Source organism: Pundamilia nyererei, unplaced genomic scaffold (assembly GCF_000239375.1).
Source record: "Pundamilia nyererei isolate P.nyererei 1_Seehausen unplaced genomic scaffold, PunNye1.0 scaffold00113, whole genome shotgun sequence".
NCBI lineage: Eukaryota > Metazoa > Chordata > Actinopteri > Cichliformes > Cichlidae > Pundamilia > Pundamilia nyererei.
Window position 1 is genome coordinate 1,055,329 of NW_005187514.1, and position 19,611 is coordinate 1,074,939.

Consider the following 19,611-nt stretch of genomic DNA (forward strand, 5'->3'; position numbering starts at 1 on the left):
CTGCAGTGGATTGGAGGATGCACTGCTCAGGCGCGATTTTGCAACGCGGGACAACGCTCCTGTGGGCGCACACAGGTCAATTGAGACGACCTGCTGCGACAAGAAGGAAAGAAACCGCAGTCTTCACATATTCCTGCAACTTTTGTAGTTACTTTATAGCAGAGAGCGGATCAGATTTTTTTTCTTCTTCTTGTACTCTTTGGAAATGAAGGAAGTATTTACTCCAGATTAAGAAGGCAAACTATTTATTACACTTGCTCGTTTATCTTGTTGAAAAAAAAAATAGTTTTGCGGCTTTTGCATCAAACACCGGGATTTTGACACTCAAACGATGGCTGAGAGCAAGCACCCTCACGTTATTTTCTGCAATGACTCGCCTAAAAGAGTTTTGGTGTCCGTCATCAAGACCACTCCGATTAAACCCAGGAAAGCAGAGGCCATAACTCCGACAAGCCCCGGCTTTAGCGACTTTATGGTCTACCCGTGGAAGTGGGGAGAGAACGCCCACAATGTAACCCTGAGCCCGGGCTCAGGGAGTGGAGCCGCGTCCCCTACCGGGACACAGACGGCCAGGGAAGCGGACACAGCTCCTTCACCTGAGCAGATCAAGGTAAACCCCTTATATAAAAGTTTGTCTTGATACTCTTTAAAAAGTGGCATGGCCGGATGTCGTATGGATGTCTGAGCGCAACCTAAAAGCAGAAAGTATTTTTTAACTATTTTAATACTTTAATATTTTTAATGCAGAGACTGCTGACAACAGTGTAATACGCCTAAAAGAGCATTTGCAACTTAATTCATTGATATGTTGAAGAACCTCCAGAGCAGGTCTGAAAGGATATAGCATGTGTATAACAGGCGCAATAACCCATACATAGTTATCACAGCAGAACAGCACGATCAGAATGAACACCTTTTTCTTGTAAAGTTATATATTCTCTTGAAATATGATTACTTAAAACAGAGTCGGCCTCAATATGGCGTCATATAGAGTCATTTAAAAAACGCCCGCGCATTAGGGTGTGACTCCGTGGATTTTAAACCCCAGTTCCTGAATCTGGAGCAGCTGCTCCAATATGACGTGTAGTCGCGCGCCAAAAATGTAACCGGATGTGAATTAGCTCACAGTGTAACACGTGAGCTAATTAATTGAAGTCAGACTGGCACGTTGATACATTGTATGAAATGCAATAAATGAGTATTTTATGTGAATCAAGTGTTATAAGTGTATTAGATTATGAAGCAGTGAAAACAGTTTGTCCTTGGTTTGGCATATTATACCCTGCTTTGTCTCAAAGCTGTTGCACCATACGTGTTCATTCATCCAGAGTCCTTTGATAAGTCTGATAGGGCCAGAGCAATGATTCTGCGTGTTCTCGCTGTCAGGATGGTATCCGCAGAGGCCGGCCACGGGCGGACACAGTCCGGGAGCTGATAAGCGAGGGGGAGACTTCATCCAGCCGTATCCGTTGTAACATCTGCAACCGAGTGTTTCCCAGAGAGAAGTCTCTCCAGGCCCATAAGAGGACACACACAGGTGAGAGAAGTCTGCTGACCCATTATAAATTGCTTTAATACATGTGCTTTACCTGTCACGGTACAAAACATGAAACCATGTGGTCCCTGTTCTGAATTTAAAAGCATTGTCTAGTAATTACTAAAGTATTAAGTAACCACAGTTTTTCCACTAACTAACCCACCCCCTCCTCAATTTCCCAACTTGTGGGATGAATAAAGTATATCTTATCTTGTTCCACCCCAGGTGAGAGGCCTTATCTGTGTGACTACCCAAACTGTGGGAAGGCATTTGTCCAGAGTGGACAGCTGAAGACCCACCAGCGCCTGCACACTGGGGAAAAACCCTTTGTTTGCTCTGAGAAAGGTGGGTGTGAAATGTAGATTTTTTATTTTTATTTTTTTATTTTTAGAAAAGACCATGCAGTTAGCCTTTTAAAAATGTATTATCACAAACAGCAAACTGAAAGTTTTCACCTTTAGTGTCTTCAAGGTACTTTCCATTAAGATGAAATGTGGTTTATTTACTATGACTGACTAGAGCCTTAAACTAATACTTGGAAAGTACCTGGGAAATGAAACTGACAGTGTAACAGTCTGCTGTAATTTCATGTACTAACCCTAAAAATCATTACTGTTGCTTTGTGACTTATAAAAAGTCATATTTGAGTAAACATCATTACTCATTAATTTATTAATAGTAATCCATTCTAAGAAGACTGAAGCACTGTTTATAACAGTAGTGACCCACAAAAATGTTGTGCACTACACATTTTAACTATGTAAAAATGACAAAAACCTCCAGTCATTTTCTGCAGTTATTCAGACTTGATGCTTCCTCTGCAGGATGTGGCAATCGGTTTACACATGCTAACCGGCACTGCCCCAAGCATCCTTTCTCCCGTCTGAAGAGGGAAGAACCAAAGGAGGGTCTGGGGAAGGCTCAGTCTGTGGATAACAAGGCTGTGGCAGAGTGGCTGGCAAAGTAAGTGAAAGTAGGCTCATATGTACAAAAGCTGGACCGTGAGGAAGATTTGCACATTTAAATAGCTTCTTTTTTTTTTTTTTGTTTACATTGTATGGTAATGTGCTCTTTGTCATTGCAGGTACTGGCGAACCCGTGAGCAGCGTGCCCCTACAGCCACCAAGGTGAAGCCACAGGGCAAGGCTAGAGGGCAGGACCAGGAGCAGCAGGATCCAATGGAGTTTCTCCAGTCTGATGAAGAGAACGGGGAAGAAGAGACCGCAGAGGAGGAGAAGAGCACCCAGGGAGGAGCAGCCAAGCGCCGCCTCCAGGAGCAACGAGAGCGACTCCACGGCGCTCTGGCGCTCATCGAGCTGGCTAACAACCTGTCTCCCTGAACGAACACCCATCCCGGACTCCCAATTCCCTGCCCTCGTATCTCTATCCCAGTCCGCCTTCCTGTTACATGTGCTGTCGCTAAAATTCTTCCTACAATGCAGATCAACAAGTAGTTTAGTTTTTTTCCTGTAAAGTTGTGAAAACAGACTTTGTAAAAGAGCTGGATTGGCTTGAGATCAGTGTTACACAGGTATCTGTTCCCACACACATTATCAGGAAGGCACAAGCTAAAGCACCTTATTCAGCTTCAATTTTATCCTTTTTAGGCTGCTATAATTGTAGATTTGACAATATGAAGAATGTCTTTCTTTCTTCTGTCTTCTAAAGGCAAAGAAAGGATACCTATCATGTTTTGGTTTTGTTTGCACTTTGGTAACAAGTTTTTTTTTTTTTTTTAAGTATATTGTGAGTGTAAGAGTGTGTATGACTGTATATATGGATTAAGCTCAGATGGACGGAATGATACAGGGTGTGGTCAGCCATAGGAAATGTTGAGTTCAACTGTCAGATGGCGTCTCACCATGTTCCCAGGTTTCATCTCTGGTGCTATAAGCACAATTTCACTGCCACTGATGACAGCAGTGGCAGTAGAAATGGACTGAGAAAGGTTCAGCTAGTTTTTTGCCTCACAGGTACAACTTTATTTAAGGGCAAAGGTGGACAAGAGGGAAGTCAGGGAAGATGGAAAAGTCTGACATTATATGACACGGGCCATTTTTATATGTGTGATCATTGCAACCCTAATCCGCAGGTCTGATCAGGTACAAGCTCTTAAAAAAAAATTCAAATTTTTACAGTTGACGCTTGTCTAAATATATACATGTAACTATTTTCCTCAACAGTAACAGACAAGCATAACACTCGTTTTCTAAATACAGTCTACCAGATTCTACAGTGTTCAAAGGTTCCAAGTAGTTTTTAAACACAGGAAAACATTTAGATTTTGTGGTTTTCCTCGTAACAAGTTTGCGAAACCAAAAAGTGTTTTCAACTAGGTGGGAGATGTTTTACAATGCGTGTCAGTCACCTTTTATATTAAAAGCTGGCTGACTAGTTTTGATATGGGAACAGTACCATAGTAGTGGGTGGCAGTTTTTTTTATGTATGTATCTCATTACAAGTCATTTTTTCCATATGTTTGATTAACTCATAAAAGGGAAATATTGCAACACAAAATGTCCCACGATTGTAAAACATACATTTGGGAAACTCATTGGTTTTTATGAAGTACTTGGAGCCCCCATCAAGTCTTGGATTAAGTTTGCAATGCACTGAATATTAGGTTGCCTTGCCCAGAAGAAATGGCACTTGTTTATCATAAACTGATGTGTAGTGGATTTTTTTTGTTTTTTTTCCCCTGAAGCAACACTACATCTCTTAACACTGTAAGAAGCCTTTCACAAGTGCCCTGCCTCTGTTTAGGGGAAACCTGCACCAGAAAGCTGTCACTCGAGAAGTCAAGCGAATTTGAATTTTGTTTTTTTTAAGTAATGGTGAAACTGGAAGCCAAGTGGATTGTTGATAATCAGTAAACCAAATGATTTATTCTAGCCAATTAGAATATACCTGGAAGCATTTTACCCTTTGTTTATATTTCGGTTTGAGAAAGATTAAGGCATTTAATATATACATGTAGTTTTAGAATATCGAGTGCACAATTTACAGAGAGCTTTGAAATTTTAATTTGTAGTTTCAGTTTTCCCCACTGCTAACATCCTCCATCAGTTTTCATATTTAAGTGTGTAGGGCGATCCTGCTTGCTTGGTAGATATACTACATGTTTTAAAGTACAAATTTTCTCTCACAGGCTGTCCACACTGTTCTGTCATTGTTGATCTTCAATAAACATTCACTGAACCTGACCCAGGATTTACCCCTTCCTTGTCCATTTGTTCATTGTGTAAAAGTATAATGAAATAGATGGAACCTGGAATATATTTGGAAAGCATTTTATTGATTTTATTTTTTTGCTTATTAATGCACATAAGTGCTGAAGTAATATCATGCTCCAATATGGAGCAGATCAGCGCCACCAAGTGGTGAAATCCCTTTAGACCTTAGAGTACTTTCCTGCTGATTCCTCGGAGATCTGAAGCTTCAGCTTTTGTGCTCCTGTGTCACTTCCAGATGGTTTCTTGTTGAAGGTCATATATGAGTACATTAGTCCACCTGACATACTGAAAACCAAAAAGATAAAATGTTCAAGGAAACAAAATCTGCAGATTAAACTATATTTATCAGAGAATGCCTAATCTTCACTTTCAATCAATATTTTGCTCTAGATTAAAATCCTTCCCAAGCCAGATTGCTGTTCTTATTCAACATAGCATACTGTTTGACTTTTTGAAGAAATATGGCCTCTTATAGAGTCACGCTTAACTCTGTAGTCAGGAACAGAAAATAGCATTTAAGTCTTATTACTCACCAAATGCTGAGGCCTAGGAAATTAGTCCAAGAGAACAGGTAGTCTCCACCCACAAACATGCCAATATAGGCCACTGCAATATTCTGAGGAAAAGGTGAAATTTTGTTCACTTTAGTATCATTGTGTTGGAAATAAGGAAAAAAAACAACAACTATCTAAGTAAATCCCTCCACCTGTCCATCACCATGGGTCAAGAAAAAAGGAGGAAATTTTTTGCTGTGGATTTCAGTCAACAATTTTTCAAAGAACTCTTAATATTTGGATTTTGTACAATAAAAAAAACAAACTAATATCAGTGTGCTCTTACCTTTACTGCCCCAACTACTGTGGTTGTAAGTGCTGAGTTATAATGGCTGCAGAGGACGATGGAATACATCAGCACAAACCTAAAGAAAATTAGGGCAAAAGCAAAACAGCTTTGAACAGCGATCTAACATCTGGGCCATTCCATCGTCAACTCAACACCCTCAGATTCAACAACGTTTTTATTTGTGCAAATATTTTAGTGTGTTTAATAAAGGTTAACGAAATTCTGCCTTCACACTATGAATACTTTCCAAGTTATAGGCCCTCAAAATATACGGAAGGGTGGGTAGAACATATGCCCTTTCAACTTAGTCTCTTTTTTAGCTACAGTCATACCATATTCACCCCCTAGCCATCTCCGCTTCTGTGTCAGAATAATTTTCATCACATCCTAGTTATCTTTGATCAATTTTATATAGAATGACCGACTCAAGGAAGTTTGATTTCTACAATAACTGAACAGTTTGGACTGGATTATAGTGACATACCCCATTAAGCATGAAATAAGGAAACAAAAGACAAATGTGCCTTTCACCCAGTCTTCAAATGTGACTGCCTGTGGATCAAAACATAAAGGGTGGTAACAGAATACAGTTTCTGGCACAGAAAACCAAAAAACAACAATAAATAGCGATAATGCACCTGATCACAGTTTACCTTGTGTAAATCTCCAGTAAACGCACTTGCCAAGACAGTAGGAATGACAATTATTAATGCATTGTAAAACAGGACCCCATACTTCCCAAGACCCTTGACAAAAAGGAGGAAAACAAATGTAAACAGCAAACACTGTTATGCAATAGGGACATTTCAAAGTATTGAGAACGTTAACATTTTACTCCTGTGAGCCACATGCGTCATTAGATGCTCGCATCACTATGCATTAAAAAAAAAAAGGTTAAAAAATGTGCAAATCCCACGATTCTGCTTTTAGATATAAAGACGCTGCTAGTGTGGAGCTGCCATGATCAAAGGATATTCGTGAACGACACTAAAACCTTCTGTTTTGTTGTTTAAAAAGATAATGCTCAGCTTTCTTTTCTAATATTCTTCTTCTTTCAGCTGTTACCTTGGGGTTACCACAGCAGATCATCTACCTCCACTCCTAGCATCCTCCGTTGTCACATCAACCCTCTGCATATCCTTCTTTACTACATCCATGAATTTTCTCTGGGGTCTTCATCTTTTCCTTCTGCCTAGCAGCTCCATCTTCAGCATCCTTTGTCCAGATAAATCCACCCTCCTCCCCCCCATGTCTAAACAATTTCAGCCTTGCTTCTTTAACTTGGTTTGCACACTGCTCAGCTGTCCCACCTGTAGCTCCAACTCTGACACAAATCACACCTGACACGTGTCTCCACCCAATCCACTCTGCCCGCACACTCTCCTTCACTGTGCATTGCTTTGGATGGTTGTGCCCCCATTTTTCTTGGCAGCACAGCTGTGCAGTAAAATTGTTTTTTGTTTTTTTTTCTTCAAACAACACCTGGACAGAGATATATCTACTAAGGCAGCAATGCTCAAATTGTCTCTGTTTTTCTACGGAACAGGAAATCCTACCTTATCACCAAGTTTCTTCTTGGTGTACACTCCACTGGCAGCAGTGAATGCATCATTAAGCAGGATGAATGTATAGCCCTCCACATCAAAGGCCAGGTCTGAACTATAGGAGACAATAGAGATGGAGGTAAAGTCTACTTTGTTTTTGCAGTTCATGGAGAAATACAATTACAAAAGTAATTTAAATAAAAACAAAAAGCAAAACTATACCTTGCAGCAATCATAGCACCAAATACTATGGTTACAACACTGTACACAAGACGCTTTGGAAATGTTTTTCTGAAAATGGAGATAAAGAGGACAAAACAGGCATACATTAATGGGCACTTCCATTGTTAAATCTTTTTTTTTTTTTTTAATCTCACATCCTACACTGAAAGCTCTCACATTGTTTAACTCCATTAACAAATCCATTAGAAACCTCTTCAAGTAAAGTACTTTAAGAAATTTCAGACCAAATCAGATGAGATAAGGCCCTAGAGTGCTTCAAGGCTCTAACAGTACAGTAATACATAGTTAGAATAATTCCTTACCTTAGTATATACGCTTCCAAGATCATTGTCATCAATATAGTGAATTTCCGCAAAACTGTAAACATGGGTAAACTGTAACAGATAACACAGTTTCAGGAAGACTGCATAAATGAGTACTGAGAAAATCTTAACTAAATTTAAGGACTAAATGTGATGCAAATGAACTGGTAAAAACCTGAGTTTTTTGGTGCTTGCCAGGCCTGTAACATGGTTCCCAACGTACAGCAAAGGGAGGGGGAAAATCTGGGCATAACAAACAAAAAGATTTATAGATCACAAAATACATTTAAAAAAGAATAAATGGAGATATGATAATGGGGTGAGGGTGCTTACTTTTAAGAGAACATTCTTGTCGAAATCTTGAAACTGCACCGTTTTGCTCTTTTTGGCCGCATAAAGAACAATAACAGTGGTGATCATCTGAAAGGACAATAAAATGAGTTTGTATTTGTTTATTATTAGTGGAGTGTGGGTGGGAGGTATTCGCACCTGGACAACATACCTGTCCAATTCCCAGACACAAGTAGGAGGGAAATCTGCAAAGTCAACACACAAAAAGCAGAACTCTTAAATATAACTCGACAACAGAGAATAAGCTATTATTACAAGCTTCCTTTATCTGTGAACTTAACAATTTTTTTTTTGCTTCCGTCCTTCGACTATGAATAAATTAGTGATATCCCTACAAAGCGACACCTACCTGAAAGTTGTCAACACGGTTTTGTTCACTACAGTAATAAGAAACGAACTTCCGGCATAAAACAGTGCAGAGAGGAGCTTGAGCAAAGCGGAGTGTTCCGCAGTTTCTTCACAGGGTTCCAAAGACATAGTTACATACTGCGAATGAAGCTTTTAGCGTTTAAAATTAGGCTTGAGTTGATTCTGGTCGAGTGGCGACTTTCGTTCAGCTGCCCTTTCCTGTCCACCAGTCGTAAATGGCCACATAGCAAAAGAAAGGGTAGGCGGTCTTTTACAACTATTACATAATTCAGGAGATGGGTCGAGCTGAAGCCAAATTGTTTCGCCTGTCTTTAAAATGTCAAGCATATTTTCACTTAATAGGAAACGAAAAGAAAAGCACACTGTTACAAAATAAAGCGCAGACGTTCCAAATAGTTTACATGAGTTTTTATAGATGAAATGTAAACAGTTTAGGGAGAAAAAAAGAGGAAGACTCGGTAACCACACTATAACACAAAGTTAGTTGAACACCAGAAATACCAGTCTGTCCAGTTAAGAAACATAAAGCAACGTGAATCAGTTTCACCTGATTTGGAGCAAATTAAAGTGAGAACAGGTGCACTGGAGCGGCAACAAGGACCCCCCCTTTAGGACAGGGACACACCATTATCACGGTTGATTTTAATCAGGCAAACCTCCAGTCTTTCCTGCCTACATTCTAACACAATGTAAGATGTATGACAACAGGGGGAGGCATTTACACACAGGCAACATAAGAGAGCCACACAGCTCCCAGACCTAGACCAGTCTGACCATCTCTCTCTTCTCCACTCACCTGAGCTGAAAAGGGGGATCAGGTCAGCTCTGCACTACCTGGGAGTGCTCAGGAGGAACAAAATCTTTGAGAAGCTGCTGGTGACCTTCTATCGTTCAGCCATTGAGAGCATCTTTACATATGTGGTTCACTCACTGCACCCAGGCTCAGTGGAAGAGGCTTCAGAGGTCACCTGTTTGAGTTGCTGTCCTCTAGGGGGCGCTACAGGTCCGTCCAAACCACGATTAACAGCCTCAGAAACACATTTTCTTTTCACAAGCCATTACTGTACAAATTGCACATCAGTACTTCTCACACATCACTACACATGTGTATATGGTGGTACTTTTGGATTTGTTTTCATTGTTATTTATTCTAAATGCTGCTACGAAGGAGCAGCTTCTAATCTTTTTGAACATCTGATATTTAATGTCAACAAAGGATTCTGATTTTGAACAGGCAGGCGATGCCCACTGGCTATTTTTTCTCGAGTTTTGTTTTTATTATTGTCCTCGTCATGGCTTTGCATGGCCAGCAAAGTTAGTCCAGCTCCTCTAGGATGCTACATCCATACATTCTACTGCAACAAGGTTTGCTGTGTCCCCCAGTGCAATCTTAAGACTGTGAAGGAGATACCAGGAGACCGACTGCTGCACAAGAAGCTGGACAGGAACATAGTAGGGCATCGACCTAGCAGCTGGATGATCTGCCAAAAAGTTACTGCCAAATATTGAATTTGCTTTTTATTTATAATGTTGTTATTTATATTGGTAAATAATATTCAGCATGATTTATCCAGGATAAAATAAAGAAATTACCTGTTTTGTCATAGGTATCCTCACAAATCTGCACTATTTGATCTACTCTGCATTCTACATCATAATCGATCCAATCCTTTTGGGCAACTTGAAATATATTTGTAGAGCTGTTCTATGTTATATTTGTTGCAATTTCTGCTGCAACACACTTGGACACATCACTGTATATAAAAATGCATTTTAAATATAAATGAGACCTTTTACCTGAATAAATGAAAGACATGTCCTTTGCCAAAAACTGATTGTGGGCAGCATCTAGCAGAGATATCGTTTCTGGCTCAAAATTATTTTGGTACCATTCATGTGATATATGTTTGAGGGATTATAGGTCAACAAGTCATTCACAATAGTTTAAATACCAACAACTCATTTTTATATACTTTTTAACAAATACCAGTATTTACTTCTTGACAGATGATCACTTTGTGGCACAACAGCCTTTTCTGTTCAAGGAGGAACAGAAGCAGTGCTGCCAGAGTCTTACAAATCACCCCCAGTGAGCTACTTGTGAGCTCTTTTTGAGACATCAGGAAAAAGTCCTGATAGCTTTAATTGGGACCTGTGCTCACAGCCCAACACCAACACAGGTAAAACTGATTCACAATGTGTCGAAGTGGACAGATGGCTGTGTGTTGTACTGTATACTTGTAAAAAAAGAAATCTAAGATAAGCAGCCTATATGTACATTATATGGCATTGTCAGCGAATCTTTTCTCTTACGTGTTTATTCTTTTTTTTTCTTTTTTTTTTTTGAAGTAGGGACATTGATTGTGAATACATTTTATTCACTGTATAACTTAATAGATAAATTACACATAATTGTGCGGCACTTTGGTTCTCAGCTCTAGGCTGAAACCTGCCTGATCTCTGCCAAGTTAAACATTACCAGACAAAAAGTGGTTATCATGCTTCAGTAGGCAAGTAAGCAAAGCTCTTATTTCTGGAAGTGTCTACCGGACTGTGCTGCACCCATAAATGTACTGTTTTGTGTATTTGAACATATTTTCCCACAGTGAGCAGTGGGACTGTTTTTACTGTTAGCAGCAGGTGTGTATGGACAAGCTTTTCTGAGATATTAAAGTGTTGATACCAAGACAAGAGAATAGTTTGCTTGAGACAACTGAATATTAAATAGATTGGTTCTTACATACAGCTTGCCTCCTTTACTCATTCACATCCGTTCACACAAGAACATTTTTCTATGCCTTTTTTTCTATGTGTGCTTTCTATTTAACCTTCAAACACATTCACACCCAAATGAATGCATCTGTGAGTAACTTGAGATTGGCCCAAGAGGATTTGGCCTGCAAACTGGGAGCAGTCATGCATCAAACCACCTATTTCCTGTTCTACCTCCTGAGCTACAAAAAAATATGGGTATATTGTGTACATTGTCCATATGCAGAAGAAATGTGAGATGCCTTATCTTGCTAGCTTGGTATAGGAAGTAAATTAAAGATCTGATAATTGTCTGTTGACACGTTTCTGAATATACTTGCTTTGGCAAACATGCATACCTGAATTCCTGCAGTTGAGCAGTCTATGGAAAAATCCCTATGAGTGTTTCCACAAGATGGTGCTGTAGCATCAGGCTCATGTTTGACGGTGACAGGGAAACTCTTGTAATGATTGGCAGCTGTTCACAAAATCAGTTTGTACCTTTACTTCACTCTCAGTAGAAAAGTTACAAGTGCAGGTCTGCTTTGTTATAAATCTCTCCTTTAAAAGCCCTTCTCATCATTTTCACTTCACAATAAACAAAACTGATCCCTTTTCGAAGACCTTTTCCACATAGTTCCTGTTCCTCTTAAACGGGATGAATCAATGCTTTATGACAGTTTTGAGTGCTGATGAATGCGTGCCTGGAGAACAATGACATGGGATTAAATTGTGGGCAGAAGTTCAACTGTGCGAAGCTGTGACATGTTTTTGTGTATGTGTGTGTGTCTGTGTGTGTGGGGGGGTTAAGTTTACCTATACTCTCATCTGACACCGTGTTTTTCCTCTTTGAACTTTAATAAACTCTTTATCTTGTTATTTAACTGTATAACTATGATAAAATAAAATAAAACTTCTACTCAGTGGAAACTTTCTTCATAATTAGAATAACCACCACTGGAGAAACCTGCTTTGACTTGAATACACTCATATGGGAAAGTATTTATGAATGTTTCTGATCCTTTGTGACTCGAGGCAGTCAATAAAACCGTAATTTGCCGGAGGCTCTCTTCCATTTTAAATGACTTGCTTACAGTTACGGTCATAACAGGTTCATCAGTTGGGTATTAACATAAGTGACTCTGACTTGATAACTCATATAATGGACCAATGACGAATCCTGTTAAAAAGCAAGGAGCTTAAAATGTGGTGAGCCAAGAAACTTAATTAAAAATTAACTGTAAACCTGCCAAAGTTAATAACAGAAATACGTTAACACGGGATGCCTGCATGGTGGGTGATGGTTAAACAGGAATCTTTAGTAGAATAAATGGCAAACATTTTATTTAAATCTAACAGACTGTGCACATCTTGTGTGATGAACTGAAATAAACAAAAGTGACAAAGAGTTTGAGCCACAATGTACCACCAAAGAAGCAGGTGTCCCACAGGTGTACGACTGGATTGCCACTGCGACGGCCCAGCATATGACTCACATCCCTTTTTGTTCTGACATCGTTCAGTGATTTCCAACAATGAAGTAACTAGCATTCTCAAAGACACCAGTCACCCTAAGATAGATTTATATCAGATGATAAAGATGATCAATCAAAAGAGCTTTGCATTGCTTTTGTGGTGTCACACACTTCTACTCATCCTTGGTGGGATGTGGAGCCACAGCAGGTGTGGTGCATGAACAGGTGAAAAATAAACAACTCTGCCAATGCCATTGTGATGACATGTATTTATGTAGGATTTACATTTAAATCCTTCTTATTGTTATGGAGTGATTAAAACATTAGGGAGCGGGATTAACTTTTCTCAGCTTCTGAAGTGAAAGAAAAAGTGTCTGAGAATCTCTGTTCTAAACAACAACAGTGACGAAGCTGCCCCGAACCCTAACGGCAAAATGACCCACACAGCATAATCCCTCATGACACGGATCGAGACTCAGCCCTCTGTATGCTTCACTGTAAAAACAAAGATTGCAATTAAAAGTACAGGTCTAAGCAGCAATGAGCAACATAGGATCAGAAGCTCAATTAATTTTTTCATAGTTATACAGTTAAATAACAAGAAAAAGAAGCTTTATGACAAAAAAAGTCAAATAAATATACATTTTAAAAAAGTCTACTTTTTTAATAGTTAAAAAATTACCTTTCGACCATCTTGACCTTTTTTTTATTAAAAAAGGAGGGAAAAAACGGAGAGGGGGACAGCTTTAAGCTAGATAGTGTAAGTATGGATAACAAGCCAGGGCTATGAAGTCGTGAGAAAAGGAAAACACAAGTTTATCTACACAGGTTTTTCATCTCAGCAGACTGATGCAGCCTCATTGTGCAGTCTTTTTAAGAGAGCTCTCACCTTCCAGAGGACCTTATTCTTTTCTCCCATATCAGTGGCATTGACTTGATTTGCTACAATGATGGACTCCATAATCCTGAAGAATCTGTCTTGACTTATCGAATTGGCTATAACTACAGCCCAGTCTGAAGATCAACATGCTGAAAATTGTTTCCAGCTCCAGAATTTTACCAATTTTACCAATGTAATACCATAAAATGACAAACGCCAAGGTTACACATTGATTTGAATGCATAATGGGTGGTGGGTAAAATCACTGCTCAGCTTACGGCAAAGTTGGGATGTCTTCCGAGCTCTCACCTTCCCACTCTAATGTCTGGCTCTCCTCCACCTCATCCGTGACACCTATAAGTATAACTCTTCTTCTGCAATTCAAATCCTTTCTGGCCTGTTCAGCCCTTCGTGAAGGGACATTGGGAGTTGGTGAGTGCAGCTGCCCACAACAAAGGTCACTGAATGAAAGTTTTGTTTGGAAAGAATTAAAGTTACTGTACATTTCTGAAAACCCTCTGAAGTTAAGAATCTCAGAAGAAACTGTTTGATTTGTATGAAGGGAAAAATAATAACTGCAAAAAAGCCAGTGTTGTCTGTTAGTCAAACCCCCACAGATGTGGCGTGACTAGAAAGCACAGGAGGTCCTTTCAACAGTATAGTAGGACCTAAATAGATCGCCTACATTTTGCTTTACATAGAGGTCTCAGAGTCATGACCAGCACAGGGGACAATAATTAATTGCTGGATCTTAGAATAATCATCAGTTTCCTTTTTAGTTTCTTTCAGGCTTTCAACGGTCATTTTCACAGCTTAACAATACAACACACGACATGAAAAACATTCGTAAGGTTTTTTGTGTGTGTTTATTTAAGTAAAATCCAGGACAAGAAAAGTTTTTTTTTTAAAAGCACTTGTGCGTGAAGAAGCTCCTCAGGCAAACGAAGAGAGCTTAATGTAATTATACTTTCCCACCTAACAGTGTTTTTGTTCTTCACTGTATGGAATGTACTCAAATAAATCAAACAAGCTTACTCATCCATTCTCAGAAGTTTCACAGCCTTTACTGTGACAGCTTCTTTTCAGCGGATTTGTGTGGACAGAGGTGGTAACAGGATCTGAGCACTATTAGGGGATAAGATCGAACAAGTCCCCAGTATACGTAAAGAAACTAGACTTTCTAGCATTACACAGACTTACAAAACTCTTCGTCTTGAGCCGAACCTTATGTCTTTTTATTTTGCTTATTGGTGGCAAATATAAAGCCATGTCTTTTGTTTTAAAGTTAGCTTGAGCAATAGTTCTCTGGGCTTTCTGAAGGTCTTTCAGAGTTTTTCTTTGGACATTTCTTTTTCAGTCATTTTCATTCCAGTCCTTATAACTTTCAACGATTTCAGGGGAATGCTTTTTGACTTTGTTGAACCACTTAACAATGACATGTGAATCATCCAAGCACAAAAATGCACTTAACTCATTTCTTTAGTTTAATCTATGAAACATTCTAAAGCTATACAGTGTGGCATAAAATAGTATTTTTGCACCAATAAGGTGATTCTTAAGGAGCTATTAACTGAAACCATATCTTGTCATGATGTGCAGCTTAAAAAATTGGAGGAAAAAAATTGGCAAACGTTTTATTTTAATCCCTCATGCAATACCACCCAGAAAGCATTTGATTGGCAATGGCTTAATTTTTCACTTTGACAATGATCCCAAACACACTGCTAGCACAGTAAAAGCTTACCTGGATAGAATAACACACAATGAAACACTATTATTAAATGGTAAATGGCCTGTATTTGTATAGCGCTTTACTTAGTGCCTAAGGACCCCAAAGCGCTTTACACGTTCAGTCATCCACCCATTCACACACACATTCACACACTGGTGATGGTAAGCTACATTGTAGCCACAGCCACCCAGGGGCGCACTGACAGAGGCCTCCCTACATAATGACTGCGTCATTATGGGATCAGTGTGAGATCAGCTTGACCTAGAATGAAACAAAGTGCAGCAAACATCCAACAGCTGTTCCTGAAGACTACTTAAGTTACAAGAAAGCTTGCCCCAAATAGGCGAAATACATTTTTGACAACACTCTTGCTCAACTGAAAAAAATTGTCTCAGTTATCAGTACTGTGCAAAAGTTTTAGTCAGGTGAGGAAAAAATGCTGAAAGCAAAGAATGCTTTCAAAAATGGAAGTGTTGCTCATTTATTTTCATCAATCAACAAAATGCAGTGAATCTAAATCAAATCAATATTTGGTGTGACCACCTTTTGCCTTCAAAACAGCATCAGTTCTTCTAGGTACACTTGCACACAGTTTTTGAAGGAACTCGGCTGGTAGTTTGTTCCAAACATCTTGGAGAACAAACCACAGATCTTCTGTGGATGTAGGCTTCCTCACATCCTTCTGTCTCTTTATGTAATCCCAGACACACTCGATGATGTTGAGATCAGGGCTCTGTGGAGGCTATGCTATCACGTCCAGTAGTTCTTGTTCTACTTCACACTGAAGATAGTTCTTAATGACTTTGTCTGTGTGTTTAGGCTAATTGTCCTCCTGCAAGAACACATTTGGGGCCACTAAGCAATCATTTATATCTCTGAAAACATTCCCTGAACACTCAAAGCTCTTTATAGAGCTTGCGTCATTCACCCATTCACACCCATTCATACAAGAACTTTTTCTTTACAGTTTGGAAGATATTGAGATATTAAAATTTGCAAGAAGAGTGGAACATGAATGACAATTCACTGACTCAGAAACATAGGTGTCTGAACTGAAGCCACAACAATCTATCAAATTTTGATTGTGACAGAGTTCGTTTATGTATTTAAGGAAGATTTGCGTGACACCAAACCAGCTTTGAGCTTGTCAGCACAGGGAAACACTATTACTAACGTCTGGTGCCAGAAAAGCAACAGACTGGCAGCAGATTCATGTAGTCATGGGGGCTGTTTATTCACTGATGAATGTACTTGCCTCTAGGGGATAAATCAGGGTTTCTTATCTGAGGATAACACTGAACCGAAAAAAAAGTCTTCCTTCTTTCCAGTAAGGACTTGGAGTTTCATTTCTAACAGCATTCTTAGACACTTGTTCTTCCATCCATTCATCCATTCGCTTATCCTTTTCAGGATCGTGGGGGGCACTGGAGCTGTCATAGGGCGAGATGCAGGGTACACCCTGGACAGGTCGCCAGTCTATCGCAGGGCTAACACACAGGGACAGACAACCATTCGCACTCACATTCATTCCAAGTGACAATTTGGATTATCCAATTAACCTATCCCCACAAGCTGCATGTCTTTGGACGGTGGGAGGAAGCCGGATTACCCGGAGAGAACCCACACAAACACGGGGAGAACATGCAAACTCCACACAGAAAGACCCCGGCCTGATGGTGGAATTGAACTCAGCACCTTCTTGCTGTGCGGCAACAGTGCTAACCACCGTGCCACCGTGCTGCTGTTATTTTGATCGTGACACGTTTCTGAAATGACTGAACATTGTTGCCCAGCAGCAACTTTGTTATCATAATGTGTCTATGCTGGTTGGCTGAACTATGGCTGGACCACTGACCACTCTTTCAGGTGCAGACAAAATAGAATAAAAGAATGATATGAATCACAGTTTAAAGTTGTTTTTTTTTTTATTCTTAATGTATAAACACTTTTACAGGCTATGGCACACACTATTACATGCTGTAGAGTGGTATCTGTTAATTTTACGTTGTAATAGTAGTACTAGTGGTAATAATATCATCACATTAATGCGTTAACACAAGAAGTACCACTGCAGGCAGTTGAGATGGGCTCAACTCAAACCAGTTCATGTAGTTTCATTTATAATAATGCATAAAATGTAATGACACATTTTCTTAATATAAAGTGTGAGTATATGAAACCACAGTTGTACCTCTAAAAAGTACTTGAGTAAATGCAGTGTTGCTTTGTAACAGAGTTACAGTAGATAGCTTTTTAAGATCAAAAGAAAAGCAACAACAACAACCAAGCATGATGATGTATATCATATAACATCATATGTGAGAAACATGATACCCAGACATTTTGAGAAGTACGTTTTTTGTTCCACTCTTCTTCTCTTTCAATAGCTCCTCCAGGATTTGCTTCAGTCTCGGATCAACACACAGTGGCCTTTTGAAGCCTTTTACAAACACCCTGTGGGTCCACATAGAAACATAAATACATTTCAGTTTAACATAACAGTGCAAATGCAGTAACCCTAAGCAAAAATGAAGGAAAACTGCCTCTGGATAAAGTTTCTTTATTGGTGTTTATTTTTTACATTAAATTTTCTTTTTATATGATGAATGCATGATGTTATAAGTAAATCATAACAAAACAAAATTACTGTCAATAATTCTCAAAACCTTCCTTTACCAATCATGTAATAACTACAATATTACCTGTAACCTTTTGGCACACTTAAGTAAACAAACACTTACACAAGTGCTCTGATGTCACAGGCACCGATTTCCTGCATCTCCCATCTCTGAATCTTCTTCAGCATATATGGTTTGATTTTTTTGTTTGCTGTCATGCAGCAGCTTGGGATGCCAGCTGTAATGTGAGATTAAGACCAAATTTAAGAATTTTAAAAAGTATAAAACTAACATAATATAAAAAAATAAAAGAAAAAGACATTTGCTAGAGAATAATTGTGTGTCCATTCTAACAGGTCTCCAAAAAACACACAAACAATTTTTTTTTTTTACAGTATTGCACTTTTATAAAAAGTTTATATATGTCTAATTTTTGTATTTTTAGCATCCTAAAACCAAACAGGGCTAGGTTTTTTGTTTTGTGCAATAGTCTTTGTGGTTAAACTGATCAGATAAGTCAGCTTAAAGTTAACTTTCTAAAACATATTTTTACTGGAATAATTTTATGCTTTAAAACAGCTGGATGAAGAAAAAACTGAAAAAAACCTCCAAAAACCAGCTGTGCTAAAATGCACATGCATCATCATCTTGTTTAAATCCCAGGAGGAATGTAGAGTCATTGCAATTTTCTCAGAAAAAATCTTTAAATGTGAACTTCTTATTTAGGACCTGAAGTATAATCTGTACAGTGCCAGTGCTCTCTTGGTTTCTGCATGTGTGTTTGCTCTGAGTGTCCTTACCTTCACTGGAGGTGATGGCCAAGGCGCACAGACAAACAATCAAAAAGACAATTTTCACATCCATGATGGCAGAGCAAGTGTGGGGAGGCAACGTGCCCTTGATGTTTAAATACTGACAACAAAGCGTACATGTGCATCCACCCACCAACTGTCAGAAGGGAGTGTGTGAGCATGTGCTTTAACCAGTAAGAAGCTCTTTGAATGAAACACGAAGCCTAAACATTAAAAACAGTAATAGCAATATAAATATCAAAAGGTTATTAAATGACTGCCATACTTAATTAAAAAATTTAATGAAGTGTTCCGTTCACTTTCAGCCCGATGTCTTGTTTAAATTGTTAGTGCTGTCAGTTACTGGAGTGTTTGACTCAGACTAACAGGCTCTAACAGGTCCAGTAACCACTCTTCAAACAGAATCCTATTGAACTGATGTGTATGGAATGAAAACACAAGTAGAGCCAACAGTCACGAAAGAACAATTGTCACTTTTAATACATCTTACTCTTTTTACTTTCTTTTCTGTGAAAACGTAGAGTCACAATCCCAACAGCATTTTTAGGTAGCTCAAATATTCAAATAACATTTTCACGATAACCACTTGGTCAATTTTTTCTTAAATGTCCAATGTTACTAAAAGCTATTTGCAGTATTTGGTCTTTTCTCATTGCTTTAATATTAGTGAGTGGAAGTTACTGAGTTTTTGCTTTAGCCACAAAGAAACATTTACTTAACAAAGACTTTGGTGTCTACATTGCTTTTCTCTGTACTTTTATGGTTTTGTTTATCATTAGAGTTCTGGTGTTTGGGGGATTATTTAGACCCTTTCAACTCCCTTTGGAGTTGCCCGTCCTACCCAGTGTTTCCTATTGCGTAAAGTTGTCTTGTATTGCTTGTTCTAACTGTATTTGTTGCTTCCTGGTTTATTTTGACACC

General features: G+C 38.9%; 2 protein-coding genes across 2 annotated transcripts; one reads left to right on the forward strand and one right to left on the reverse strand.

Annotated features, from left to right (window-relative positions):
• znf367 (zinc finger protein 367) lies at nt 1–3,226 on the forward strand. The gene is made up of 5 exons (XM_005741734.1): nt 1–610; nt 1,387–1,537; nt 1,763–1,882; nt 2,362–2,500; nt 2,622–3,226. Exons 1-5 carry the CDS (start codon nt 332–334, stop codon nt 2,875–2,877), a joined length of 945 nt encoding a protein of 314 aa, XP_005741791.1. The 5' UTR covers nt 1–331; the 3' UTR covers nt 2,878–3,226.
• A 1,585-nt stretch (nt 3,227–4,811) lies between these two features.
• slc35d2 (solute carrier family 35 member D2) lies at nt 4,812–8,934 on the reverse strand. Its single transcript, XM_005741735.1, has 12 exons — nt 8,403–8,934; nt 8,205–8,238; nt 8,036–8,122; nt 7,878–7,945; nt 7,703–7,774; nt 7,380–7,448; nt 7,170–7,272; nt 6,267–6,359; nt 6,098–6,165; nt 5,611–5,689; nt 5,304–5,386; nt 4,812–5,055 (listed from the first exon to the last, which is right to left on the reverse strand). The coding sequence occupies exons 1-12, from the start codon at nt 8,528–8,530 to the stop codon at nt 4,929–4,931; spliced, it is 1,011 nt and encodes a 336-aa protein (XP_005741792.1). The 5' UTR covers nt 8,531–8,934; the 3' UTR covers nt 4,812–4,928.
• Nucleotides 8,935–19,611: the final 10,677 nt, after the last annotated feature.

Excerpts from the sequence above, each read along its gene's own strand:
- znf367 (XM_005741734.1), top strand. The coding sequence starts at position 332 with ATGGCTGAGAGCAAGCACCCTCACGTTATTTTCTGCAATGACTCGCCT. Across the intron at positions 1,538-1,762 it reads CCATAAGAGGACACACACAG|GTGAGAGGCCTTATCTGTGT; the intron begins GTGAGAGAAGTC and ends GTTCCACCCCAG. Across the intron at positions 1,883-2,361 it reads CTTTGTTTGCTCTGAGAAAG|GATGTGGCAATCGGTTTACA; the intron begins GTGGGTGTGAAA and ends CTTCCTCTGCAG.
- slc35d2 (XM_005741735.1), bottom strand. The coding sequence starts at position 8,530 with ATGTCTTTGGAACCCTGTGAAGAAACTGCGGAACACTCCGCTTTGCTC. Across the intron at positions 8,123-8,204 it reads TGTGTCTGGGAATTGGACAG|ATGATCACCACTGTTATTGT; the intron begins GTATGTTGTCCA and ends TTGTCCTTTCAG. Across the intron at positions 7,775-7,877 it reads GCAAGCACCAAAAAACTCAG|TTTACCCATGTTTACAGTTT; the intron begins GTTTTTACCAGT and ends TATCTGTTACAG.